This window comes from Sinocyclocheilus rhinocerous, unplaced genomic scaffold (assembly GCF_001515625.1).
Source record: "Sinocyclocheilus rhinocerous isolate Xijiao unplaced genomic scaffold, SAMN03320098_v1.1 scaffold377, whole genome shotgun sequence".
Lineage (NCBI taxonomy): Eukaryota > Metazoa > Chordata > Actinopteri > Cypriniformes > Cyprinidae > Sinocyclocheilus > Sinocyclocheilus rhinocerous.
In genome coordinates this window covers 1,048,691-1,062,268 of record NW_015633195.1, presented here as the reverse complement: position 1 = coordinate 1,062,268, position 13,578 = coordinate 1,048,691, and the positions used below count along the sequence as shown (strand labels likewise).

The 13,578-nt window shown below is 38.6% G+C and overlaps 1 protein-coding gene across 2 annotated transcripts in view; it reads right to left on the bottom strand.

The window, feature by feature from the left end:
• The window catches only part of LOC107743872 (FAS-associated factor 1-like), a 102,192-nt gene that overhangs the window by 14,881 nt on the left and 73,733 nt on the right, over positions 1-13,578 (bottom strand). For both annotated transcript variants that reach the window (XM_016557324.1, XM_016557325.1), the window contains exons 16-18: positions 9,476-9,556; positions 9,201-9,278; positions 6,204-6,419 (exon numbers count right to left, since the gene is read on the bottom strand). In XM_016557324.1, coding sequence (XP_016412810.1) covers positions 6,204-6,419; positions 9,201-9,278; positions 9,476-9,556 — 375 coding nt within the window. The remainder of the gene's footprint in view (positions 1-6,203; positions 6,420-9,200; positions 9,279-9,475; positions 9,557-13,578) is intronic.

The following is a 13,578-nucleotide window of genomic DNA, read 5'->3' as shown; positions in this document are numbered from 1 at the left end:
GGGGGGGGGGGGGGGGTAGTACAGATATCACACCCGCTTCAGCACATTAGCTGTGTTGCCCCAAACCTCATTTTAGCGTGTGACTTATGCCTTTTGATTTTCAATCTGACCTGAGGGCACAGGAGTACTGGTAGTACCAGGGAGAGCGTTGTAAAAACACGTTGCTCCCACCAGGATGCCTTCCCTTTCTTTCATACAAGTACTTAAGAAAAACCTAAAATGGAAATGAACCCGAAAACCTGCTATAACACCACAGCACCAGGTAGAAGTAAATGAGGTTCTAGGGTGGCGCAGATGTGTGCGCGTGTTTGTGTTGATGACTGTTCTCTTTTAAAGGGGAATGAGAGAAACAAGGTGGCACTCCAATGGCAGGAGACAGATGCCATGGGTGATTGTTTACATTGTTATCCAATTAACAGACCATAATAGGAGAAGCATCTGTCAACAAACAAAGCTGTTGTTTTCCTCCGCTCTCTCTGTCTTTCGCTCTTTTTCTTCCTCTCACTCCCTCCCTCTTTTCTCAGCACTTGTTAGTTTCTTCAGAAACCTTCAGTTTGGCCCTTCTGAATTAAATTAGACTTCTCTGTGCAACACTGATTGCGTTGGTGCTTCTAACACCTCAACTGATACACAAACGCACACTCACACAGTCATAAAATTAAAGTACGATTAAAACCCCGACTGACAACCTTAACCCACAATGCACTGCTTTCTTTCCAATGGTGGACGTTAATACGAAATGAATTTAAACGTGCCCGGGTAGTGTGATCTCCACTGATGAACAATACGTTCTCCGACGGCCAAAGTAAACAGGAGAAGAAAAGAGATCATCTGAAGGGTGTGGAGACTCATATCACCGTAATCCTGAAGAGGTTTATTAAAGCAAGAAGTGGCCGTGATGGAGGAGAGGCCCGGGTGGCTGTTTTCTTTGGGCCTTGATGATGTTGATGGCAGGTAATCCTGTTAAACCTTTAACACACTCATCTTCAATGGCCCCACACAGTCACCAAACAAACACAAGACAGCCGCCCAGATGACCACAGGAAAAGGGGCACGAGAGAGAGATAGAATCCTGCTCTCCAAAAGTAGAGTGCTACTCGACTTCTGAGCCCTAAACGGAGCGATGACCATTTACAAGCAATTGAGGAGGAGCCAAAAAGTAACAAAAAGTTTAATGTACAATACCGTTCAAAAGTCTGGGGTCTGTTTTAATGTTGTTGACAGAAAGTCTCTTATGCTCACCAAGACTGCACTTATTTGATCAAAAATACAGTAAATATTGTAAAATATTTAAAATTTAAAATAACTGTTTTCTCTTTTTAATACATTTTAAAATGTAATTTATTCCTGTGATGGAAAAGCTGAATTTTCAGCAGCCATTACTCCAGTCTTCAGTGTCACATGATCCCTGAGAATTTTTTAAATAATTTTTTTTATTAAAGTATTATCATCATTATTATTAAAAAAAAATAAATAAAATCTTACTCAAACTTTTGATGTAAAATGTAAAAATGTAAGCCCAAATATTGTGGGATTTATAAATATATAATATATAAATAGTAAAATAAGCTTCTAAATTATATACAATAATATATATATATAAAAAGTGCAGCTGAAGGGAAAATTCACCAGCACTGTTAGTGTAAATATGTCTTCATGTGAAATTTGAGCAGTACTTTTGCATCACTTGACTGTACTGTGGACATTTCTACAAGCAGACTATTTGAAAAGTCCTGAGGGAATCAATACAGAATTCACTGGGAAAAAAAAGGCTGAATGTCTCAGAGCATGATTAACTGATGTCACTTGCAGCTGCCCGTTTAGTTTAATTAATTTCATTATTAGTATACTTAAGGATTAACCTGATCAATAACACAGTAAAAACTCATTAAAATGACAATACAGAGTTTCATCATAAAGCAGGTGTATGTTACCAGGCCGCTGCAAAGTAAACCAAGCGAAGGCATTATTAGAAATTAAGAACACACAGTTTTAAGAAAGCTCTGGCTTCCGAATCACGTAGTCAAAACATTTAAAGCAAATTAGTAATAAGCTGAACGCCAGTCCTCGCTGATTAGTTGCGAGACTTGTTTAAACTGAACATCTCCACTTTAAAAGCCAGGCAAATAAATATTGCCATTCATTAGCACTAATAAAAGAACCTGCAATAAGCGGCTAAGAGAGAAGAAAAATAAAGACCAGACACGCGAGATGTGGTTTTCCAAACAGAAGGAAAAAAGAAAAAGAAAAAAAAAACAGCAGAAAAAAAATATACAGCTGAAACAAAGCGGTTCTAATGAAGCCATTTAGGGTCCTTCACCATTAATTAAAACCCAATAGCCAGGTCTGTGTTAGCGCTGTGTTGTAGAGTGTTTATTTGGCCAATTAGGAAAGCGGTGGGAGATCATTATCTGCCTGCAGGAGCGGTGAAGGCGTCAGCGTTCGGGGAAGGAGGGTTCCCACCTCTGGGGAGAAGTCAGTTCTGGCTCCCTGCTTGTCTTTAGTATGACCACGGGATGCTAAGGGGGGGTCTAAAGGCAAGAAGCCAACGTAAATGCAGAGGCCAGGCACTGACGTAAGAGATGTGAAACTACACATCCAAATGGTTCTCTGAGGATAGAAAGAACAGATGTTTTATCAAGCAGTGGTTTTGCAACTGGTTTGGTCTGGTGACCCTGACTTTGGACATCACATGATGACTCGAAATCAAGTGCAAAAGATTTATAAAGATTAATAATAAAAGTGATCTGTAGGCCACACTTTATAAATGTATAATACATCCATTTATTTATTATAAATTATATTATATAATATTATAATATTGTACTTATGTAAACAAAAAGCTGAAACGGAATAAATAAATATTCTACATATATAATAAATTTGGGCTTCAGATCAATTTTATCAGATCATCAGATTTTAATACATTTATTGCATTCAGTGCATTGTTTACAGTGCAATATTATAATGTAGGTGTAACTGTGGCCTACAGATCACTTTTTATTATTAATCTGTTTATTGCATTTCACTTTTTCATTTTATCGCATTTCTGTCTATTGTTTAAATATATATTTATAATGTGCGTTATATTGTATATTTTATTATATACATAATATTATATTGTATATTTAAATTTTAAATATTCTGCATTTGTCTATTGTTTAAATAGGTGCTATATATATTGTATATTTCAATTATAAATATTAATATACAATTATAAAACCAGTTATGAATTTTTATAGAAAAAGTTGCCAAGCTTATTCATTTTCATTTCATGGTTAGTTTCATTTTATTATTTGCATTTATCTTTGTTTCTCTATTCAGAACAGACTTGTTCCTCATTTTTGGGTCAGAACCCACCAGCTGAGAAGCACCGTACTACAAGCGACACACATGAGATTAGATTACTCATTCAAGAGAAGTCCTCACGTATCCCGAGTTGGATAACTTGGATAAAAAACAACAGAAAACAAAAAGAGCACATCAGATGATTGGAGGTCCTCTAAGCGCTGGTGTGAGTGGCAATGTGACTGTGCCATGACATTAATGAGTGTTATGAATAGAAAGGGAATTCTGAGGCTGCTTTCTAATCCTTCCTCACGCTCTCGTTCTGAAGAGTGCAGGTGCATTGGATCTGTCCATCAAAGAGAAGAAAAGAACAAACAAACTGAAAACACAACCCTCGCAGGCCGCAAATGAAACAAAAGCCTTCAGACACTTTTCCATCTCTCCCTTTCTAAACTCCTCTGTTTAATTACTCTCTTATTGCTGGCAATTATCTTGGTTTTGGATGCGGAGAGGAGAGGAGGAGGAGGAGGAGGAGGAGGGGGGAAGTGTAAGAGAGAGAGAGATGAAGTTTAAACATTTGTGCAGAATTACAAATGCAATAGTGCTCATGGCCTAATCCTGTGGGAGGGATAGAGCGAGTCTGTGGCAGAGATGATTTTAATTAGAAGAGGCAGAGAGAGAGAAAGAGAGAGAGGATTAAACTCAAGCACTGTAGTCACAGTCACAAACACAGCCTGTTTTTCCTGCTTTTGCTTCCCTCCTTTTGCTGGATACACATTTCAACTTGCGCAGAAACACGCAACTCGATTCTCTTTTGCTTTCCAGACAGAGACTGTGAATAAATGCAATACAACGTGTGAAATGGTGTTTACTGGGTGTGAGGCTGTCCAAGTGCCAGTGTTTAAGGCGGACGTTGAGTGTTTATGTGCATGATAAGGAATTTTGCGTGGGTGTGTGCGTGTGTGTAAAAGCGTGCATTTGTTGGGGGGCCTTAGCACTCGTCCCCAAAGGGTTTGGATGACATGCTGTCTGGGCAGGCCTGCACACATCTCTTGATTAACGGAAAGCCCATTTCTGTTTCCATGCTGTTAATTAGTCAGGTCGTTAAGAGCAGTGCTTGTTATCTACCTGCTGCAGAGTGCACAAATGCAGCACTTTATTGACACAAACACACACTCAGACACAGGAAAGAGAACTGCTGACTGTATCTGAAGTAGCCAGTGCACCTTTCTGCTTCTGAGGACCTCAGTTAATATTCCTTAAATTATTCATAAACTTGTGGATAGAAAGAGGCAGAGAGAGAGAGAAAGAGAGAGAGGATTAAACTCAAGCACTGTAGTCACAGTCACAAACACAGCCTGTTTTTTCCTGCTTTTGCTTCCCTCCTTTTGCTGGATACACATTTCACCCTCCGCAGAAACACGCAACTCTATTCTCTTTTGATTTCCAAACAGAGACTGTGAATAAATGCAATACAACGTGTGAAATGCTGTTTGTTGGGTGTGAGGCTGCCCGAGTAGCAGTGTTTAAGGTGGACGTTGAGTGTTTATGAGCACGATAAGGCATTTTGTGCGTGTTTAAAATTGTGAGTTTGTTGGGGCCCTTAACGCTCGTCCCCAAAGGGTTTGGATGGCATGCTGTCTGGGCAGGCCTGCGCACATCTCTTGATTAATGGAAAGCCCATTTCTGTTTCCATGCTGTTAATTAGTCAGGTCGTTAAGAGCAGAGCTTGTTATCTACCTGCTGCAGAGTGCACAAACGCAGCACTTTAATGACACAAACACACTCACACACAGGAAAAAGAACTGCTGACTGTATCTGAAGTAGCCAGTGCACCTTTCTGCTTCTGAGGACCGCAATTAATATTCCGTAAATGATTTATGCACTTGTGGATAGATCTAAAAAAAAAATAAAGGAAAATAAAGGAAAAATAAAATACACAAGAGGAAAAGAAATACTAATTAACCAGGCATGGCTTTTAATTAATGTGCAGGTGTGCGACTATCTGTGGGCTTGTACAGTACACACACACTCAGACTAAGATGAGCAACAAACTTCTGCCACACGCTGGGATTAACTAGCCAATTATACACTCTATTTTTCCTGCTGAGCTGTAACACTCACACACACTCCTTGCACACACACACAGTTATCAGTGCACCACAGATGGACAGGAATTAAAAGATATTCACCATCAGTGGGGCTCTAGACTAATATCAGTCATGTTCCAGCATGGGGAAAGATGCCCACAGCAAATATATTGAACAGGAAGGAGTCGGGTGTTCCAGGACTATGTGCGCACTTGTGTACTTATAATAGCTGTCGTGAGCGGGGTTACAGTCATGACCGATACCATTATGATATACATGTGTTAATCTAGTTATTTGTACCCAAATATGCAGAAAAATGTCCTCAGTAGTTAAAAATAAAAATAAAAATTTAAACAATGCTTCTTTTTTGAGAATATCCTTTACAGGAAAATGTGGTTCATAAATACACAATAATAATAACACTAATATATACATTATTGATATAGACTATTAATAATAATAATAATCATATTTACTATTATTATTATTTTGATATTATTAATCATTTTAATATATATATATATATATATATATATATATACACACATACACCACCCACACAAACACAGTTAAAATAAACAAAATAAATAATATATAAGTGTATCATGCATCTTATATATAGGGCTAATATGTCATTTTAAGAAATTATAAGTGCATATTTATGTATTTATTTTATTCATATTTATTTATACTATTATTCTAAAGAATGCAAAAAGTTTTAAGCTTAAGGTTTATTTTAGGGTCAAAATGTATAGACATTATATGAAGTTTATTTGAAAACTATAGACATCTATAGTAAATGTTTGTGTACACGTGTGAACTCACATTTTTGCGTGGAAAGGTGGTAAGCAATTTGAACTCGTCGGATGGGTAGCCCTTGGAGGCAACAAAGTCGAACAGGACCTGGAGTTTACAGCTGCCCAGGAACAGCCTTTCCAAAAACTCTCCACTTGGTGTCCGGATGCGCAGCTTGCTGATTGGCTCTCCACCTTCCTCTTTGGGCTCTGGAGGCAGGGCCTGCTCCAATGAGAGACGGATAGCCTGCGCAAGGGACAGCAAAACGGTAACATTACAGAAAAATAATCAATATGTATCTCATGAACTAACCACTTTATAAATCTCCTGTTTTGAATATGAAGATTTATTGAATATTAAAATGAATATAAAGCCCCATTATTGTACCACATAATATATATGTGCATGGATCAAATGAAACTGCAACACGCAAGTCACACGTCCATCGTCCTAAATTTAGCACTCCATCACAGCTTGAACGTGCCACAAAAAAACAACAAAAATCTTTCCATTTTGCACGTCATAGAAATATCACACTGTAAAAAAAAAAAAAAAAAAGAGTCAAAAGCGAGGGACGGGGAGGGGAACAGTGAGAAGGGCGCATACACTTTTAAAGAGAACGAGCGAAAGTGAGAGGGAGAGGTGAGGGAATTGTGCCATCTCTAGTGACATGGAGCACGACCTGCTGCTCCTCTGGGCTTTTCAACTCCAGCTTGTTGTTCCTGTTGTGACACTGGGCAGCATATGCTGTGACAACACACGAAGGCTTTATTTACACACCATAATGCAATTATATTTCATCAAAGTGTACAACAGTAGCTCATTAGCAGCAGGTGGCTTGTGTGAGCGCGTGCCGGCCCCGCTCCCTTAGGTAGGGGCCACATTTAAAAAGCCCTCTGGGGGCCGAACGGCGTCTCTCCCCAGCCCTGCTCGGGATGTATGTGTGCACGTTTGTGTCTGTGTGTTTCCTGGTCCCTGCGCACAAAGGGTACTAAGGAGCATCCTTTTCACTGCGCTAAACAAACAGAGTGTGTGTGTAGCACCTGACGGCAGAGAATAATGACATCACCACTCCCCCTCGGCCTTTCATGCACTGTCTGGGTCACAAAAGAGTCCAAATCACAGAGCATTTCCCTTCTCTACTTCTCTATACACTTCTGCTGATTGTTTCCCTCCAGTGCGCCCATTGTTGCCACAGACCCACCGAGGTGCTGTGGTTTGGGCGTGTGCGAGGGTGCGCGTGTGCTTGGATAGACTCCAGGTGGAGAGCATCTTACCGCCTTGTTTACACACACACAATGTCACAAAAATGACGCACGAGAAGAAACACACAGATACACGCATACAGCCAAACTGTAACAGCTGCTGAAAATCACAGAAATTAACGTGCAGTTTAAATCTAATCTTTCACTTCAAGAGCAAGAGGTTAATTATGATTGTGAGTGAATCCAAACATCATCGAGATGTCATGAAATGTAACAGGTGACCTTTAAGGTGCAGGAATCGAAGATATGTCACCCGTTTCACAGCTTGGAGATTCACGTCCAAAGGCGTGACCTTTAAACATGGAAGGGGGAAAAAAACAACGGTCATTTGGAGTTTAGCGCAGGTGATGTGCGTGTGTTTTTGTATGTGTGTTTCAAGCCTCTTCTCCCCTTGGGTTCATTATAGACAGCAGGTGAAGAACTTTAGACCCTGCTCTCATTAAAACACAAGGCTGCTGCTGAGTTAACAGCTCACACACACACAGCACTGAAAACAGACCTGACACAATTACTTTGCCTCCAGGCCGTCTTTGTGTTTACCTCTCCACATTATGCCTCATATTAAAAGCTTTGTCCAAGACGAGCATTAAATGAAGCTAAAGTGAGCTATTGTGGGGGGATCGTATGTTTGAAGGTATATACTGTAGCCTACACACCACGTCCTGGCATGAATGGTACCATGGAAATAAGAGATTGAACTAATTACATGCTTTTGTCGAAGCCTAAAAGTGACAAATTATCTCATATAGCTGCTTCACCTGAGCTGGTCCGGTTAGGATTTACTGCTGAATAAACAGACGATAATCTGGCGACACTGGTGTGGCAGCTTTTTGTGTTTTTGGTGAGCAAATATCTCATTAAAAAGAGTGTGTGGGGAACTTGTAAGCACACTAAATGAACAAGTACACTTCATGCTGCAAACTGTCTTTAGAAAGAGCGCTAGACCACACCATCTGTAATACATTTGAATGTCAATACGGTGGTATTGTATTCTGCTGATCAGCTGATAGGGAACGGGTATATTTGCTTACTCCTACATCTACAGGTGAGATTTAACTTTGCGTGACACTTTTTGATGCTGTCTTTGTGAGAGTGTCAGTGCTTTGACATGCACCTGTCGTTTTGTACAGCTCGTATACAGGGCAATGGCACAAACACTGCAGGACGTGGGCAGATCGCAAATATGTATGTGATTTGTGTAACAATGTAAACTGTGTTTGATGAGAGTGGTTACAACAGGACATGAAGCTTTATGACTGTCACTGCTATTTGTCATCTTATGAGGCATGAAATCCCATTTAAGTGACATGTTTAGAATATTAAACAATGTGAGTGAAACTGTCAGGTTTAAATTTGGGCTTTAAGCATGGGTGTCATTTTTGTGTGCATTTTTTCCGTTTCATTGGATGAGAAAGAGTGGTTTTAAAGATTTAAGATGTTTTCAAAAGCATTATTGGCTCTTTTGAACCAATTAACTGGAACTAACTGGTAACGCAAAGTAATAGTAACATTATGCAGGAAATCAGTCATATCTGGCAAACAAACAAAGCTTCACTGGGCTCTACACAGAATAAAACAAGGAAACTAAATTTCTGTGAATTCCAGTTCTTTACAATGAAGGATCACGATTACATGGCCTGTATCAGGCAACTTTAAGGGTGAATTATTTAGGGTCATTCTCAGATTTTCTTAATTTCACCATCCCTTGAGCTTGTTATATAAACCGTGTTATTGAAACAGTCACCAAACCAGTAAACCTCACCTCTCGTTCCTCCTCCTGCTCTTTCTTGATTCGCTCCTGACGGACTTGCTCTGCCTCTTCTCGCTCTTGTGCTTCTCTCTGAAAAAAAAAAGGAATCAAATTAACTAACAACATACTATACTAAAATACCTAATAAGAAATTTACACAAACATTCAACAACTTTATATTTCATTATACTTCTAAATTAAATTAAAATAAATAAATAACTTTAAATAAATAAAAACAAAGAAACAAAAAATCTGAGCAAAAAAGGAAATTAAATATTTTGCCAAACCTTTTTACGGTCAGCTTCCAGAGACAAACGATAAGCTTCATCCTGTTCTCTCTTGACCAGTTCTCTGGCTTCACGTTCATCCTGAAAGAAAAACGTGGGTGAATAAAACTAATGTCATGAACAAATCATCTAAAATTAGAAAAACAATGTTTAATTTCTGAAATGAATATGAACATTAATATTTATTTTTTATATGCAGTGGGATCCAAAAGACAAAAATAATACATCAAATAAACTTGGAAATAAACAATAATAGATTTTGCTAAATTAAAGACATAATAATAATGTTTCAAAATAAGTAAGTAAATAAACACCAAGGTTAGAATTTAATAAATTGGATTTATTTTTGGAACTATAAGAATAAGATTTTTGCTCTATTTTTTGGTCACTAATTGGAATAGCAAGAGGACACCGATCATGTGAACTAATTTGTCCAAAAAGTCTTTTAACTACTTATTAAAACTGTTTAGTTGATAATATAATTAGGAAAAATAATATAGCTGATTATATAATTAGCCATATTTCTAGTAGTCTCAGAATTTATTTCTATTATCACTATATTTCTATTATCTACATCCTATACCAGATAGCCAATAAGAGCATGTCTATCCAGATAACAATCCCACTGGATCTTTGACGTATGAAATGGTTCCTCGTCATTGTCAGCAGTAATGGCCACATACTGAATACTATTGTATTGTCGGACACTCTAACTGGGGACGACTGAAAGAGTATCTTATAGAAGTGAATGCATGGAGTTCCTCTACATACAATGGACAGACTCTTTTATTATTGTGAGTGTGTGTGTGTGTGTGTGTGTGTGTGTGCGTGTGTGTGGATCCTGTTTGTTAAGACCCAGCTGCAGGTCTACCTGCTGAGACTGAAGACTGTGAATAACTACTGTTGCTTTTGTGCAGTCAGGCTCGTGCGATTGTCTGCGGCCGCTTTTAAGACTAAGGGTCTTTAGTGGAAATGTGAAAGAGTTGTAACTACACAGAGCAGAGGAGAAGAAAAGGAAGGATAGAGGAGAGAAAGGAGGGATAGAGCACAGAGGCTGATCAAAGGAGAGATACATCCTCAAATTCTATTCAAACGAGCTCTAAAGTGTGTGAAAACCATGTTGTGGTATAGGAAGAGCTTGTAGGATGATGTGTGTGGTTCTCTATTCGTAAAGTCAGAACACTGAAACAATTCAGGTGAACTGAGATTACAAACAACTGGATCTTTTATCTGAGGGATGGAATTAAGAACAAATATACGGCGACTTTTCAGAACACATTGTGCTTTTGAAGAACTGCTCGTAAAAGGCAAAATCTTTCAAAAGGACTTTCAAAAGCCACTGTTATAATAAAGCAAATAATCATGAGAGGCCATGTTTTACACTGAATGTGCCATAGATTAGTGTTGTTAGATACAAGGCATGTCAATGAAAACCTCTTAATCAAGGTTAAAAATGTAATGGCTTCTCACATCTTACTGGGTTTATGAAATGGCGAAAATAAACATATTATGACAGAATAATTACATTTATTTTTACTAAAACAAATTGACAACATTAATGGTAGCTATTTTTCCAGCAGGTATTACAGATCATTATCCTAACTACATATAAAACAGCAAATAACTAAAGTAAAGTAAAATAAAATAAAGTTTAGGCATCATAGGGGAATGATAGGGGTGACCATCATACTGGTCATCATAGGGGAAGTCGTGGCCTAATGGTTAGAGAATCGGACTCGTAACCCAAAGGTTGTGGGTTCGAGTCTCGTACCGGCAGGGATTGTAGGAGGGGGAAGTGAATGTACAGCGCTCTCTCCCAACCTTCAATACCACGACTGAGGTGACCTTGAGCAAGGCACCGAACCCCCAACTGCTCCCCGGGCGCTGCAGCATAAATGGCTGCCCACTGCTCCGGGTGTGTGTTCACTGTGTGTGTGTTCACTGCTGTGTGTGTGCACTTTGGATGGGTTAAATGCAGAGCACTAATTCCAAGTATGGGTCACCATACTTGGCCACATGTCACATCACTCACTCACTCACTCATGTAGACATACAAATGTATAATTTATAGTACAATAAAAAAAAATTATGTGTTAAAATTAAACACGTTTAAAACTTACAGTACAATTTATAGAAAAATAAAATAAACACTGAAAAATAAAAATAAAATAACATTAAAATAAAATAAAATGTTTAGGTGTTGTGACAGGTCATAAAATGTACAGTCTCAGTTATAGTAAATTCAATAAAATGATTTCTATGATGCCCCGACTAGCAAAATCAAGCAGCAGATCATAATTCATGGTTGTCATGTAAAACAATATATAAAATAATAATAATAATTATTATTATTATTATTATTGCATATCTAAGTATAATGACAAATATATTAGTTATTTTTAAAATGAAAGTTAATGACCAAATTTATAAGCAGTTCAACCTGATTATCTATTTACTCCATTTGCATCCTTCTACATGAATACAGTAAAACATTCTTTCAATGCTTGTCAAAAAGAAACAAAGGCCAAGATGAAAATAATTAAACAGGGTAAAGAGTGTGAAAGCTTTCTCCCATGTTTTTTTCTCTCTATTTCACTCTACATACAGTGAGTCAGTGCCGTGACCTGTAGAGTTAATGGAACAAGTGAATATCTATTTTACCCCTGACTGCACAACCTCAGGCCATGGCACTCACTCATACACACAGAGGAATGCTGGTGTGATCCTGGTGGATGAGTGTGCGCTGTCGGGGTTTGCCTGTTGATCCAGACAGTGTATGTAGGGGGTGTACATCTGTCCATACAGACATGGACAGACACACACAGGTCACTATGAGTCACCTGACTGTACAGGGGAGGGATGACACACACACACACACACACACAAGGACATTTTGGTTAAGGACTTTAAAGGGCAAACCTAAACTGCCTCAAATGGCAGGCTGTTAGTGGTGGCACAACAACAAATGCTTTCAAACACTCCCACACATTTCTAAGGTGGCTCACTCATTTGTGTACAAACACAAGTTTAACAAAGGGTTTGGATTCGAGCATCACACCCATGATTTGAAATGCGCCGTTATCCCCAGCAGTTCACCTAGCTGCACTTCAATCAATAAATTCAATTCAAAACTAAGTCAATGCTACAATATTTTGTCCCTTCAAATCCATTTGTAGTTTTTTTTTTCCTTTATAGTGAATGTGGAACATTTAATCCAACCAGAGTAGTCCAATGCATGAAGATATTATTCTTATGAATCGGTTCTTTTTGTTGAATCTAGGGCTGGGCGATATGACGATATTATCGTATATCGATGATGTCTCGTAGTATCGCGATGTCGATGTCATCAGTCAGGTAACAGACGATTATCGACATTATCGGGGGAAAAAATGACAAATGATAAACCTAGTAAGTAGCAAAAAATATTTTACATAGCCCCATAGTCACCATACAGGTTTTTTTGCATGCAAGAATGAAATAATTTAGTAGGAGGGTTGGAAATCGAAAAGCTATTCCAATTTCGGAAATCAGATCAGATACGTAAGGTCAGGAATCAAATTACTTGTTATAAAATTACATTTAGTTTCTGCGTGTCAATTTCTGTATGCACATTTATTGTGATTTCAAAAGATTCAACTGCAAGAAGATGAAATAGAACTCACTTCTGCACTCGCGCGCTGTGCACTCACACACCAAGCGCACGCACAAAAGCCGCCTCTTATATACGCAAACACTGGACTCAGCTCTCTTTCTCGCATTCTCACACATTCGAATGGACAAATACACAGAATTATATCAAAATATCCCATAAATACAATCGGTTCCCTTACATGGGAACTTCGAACTGCGTCCTCTAGGGGTCGCTATGGGGAACGCCTCGTCGTGACCCGTGTCTGAAGCATACATTGAAAAAACACCAACTCGTTGGTCGGCGACAGCCATGACGTCACTACCGGTGCGACTATAGTATAAATAGGCGCCGGGAGCACACATCATTCTCTTCTTCGTCTTCACTGACCGGTCTGTTTGAAGCGTGCATTCCAAAAAGCAAAGTAAGAGCTTTTTCTTTCCTACTATGGCGAGCACTAGCGAAGCGTTTAGAA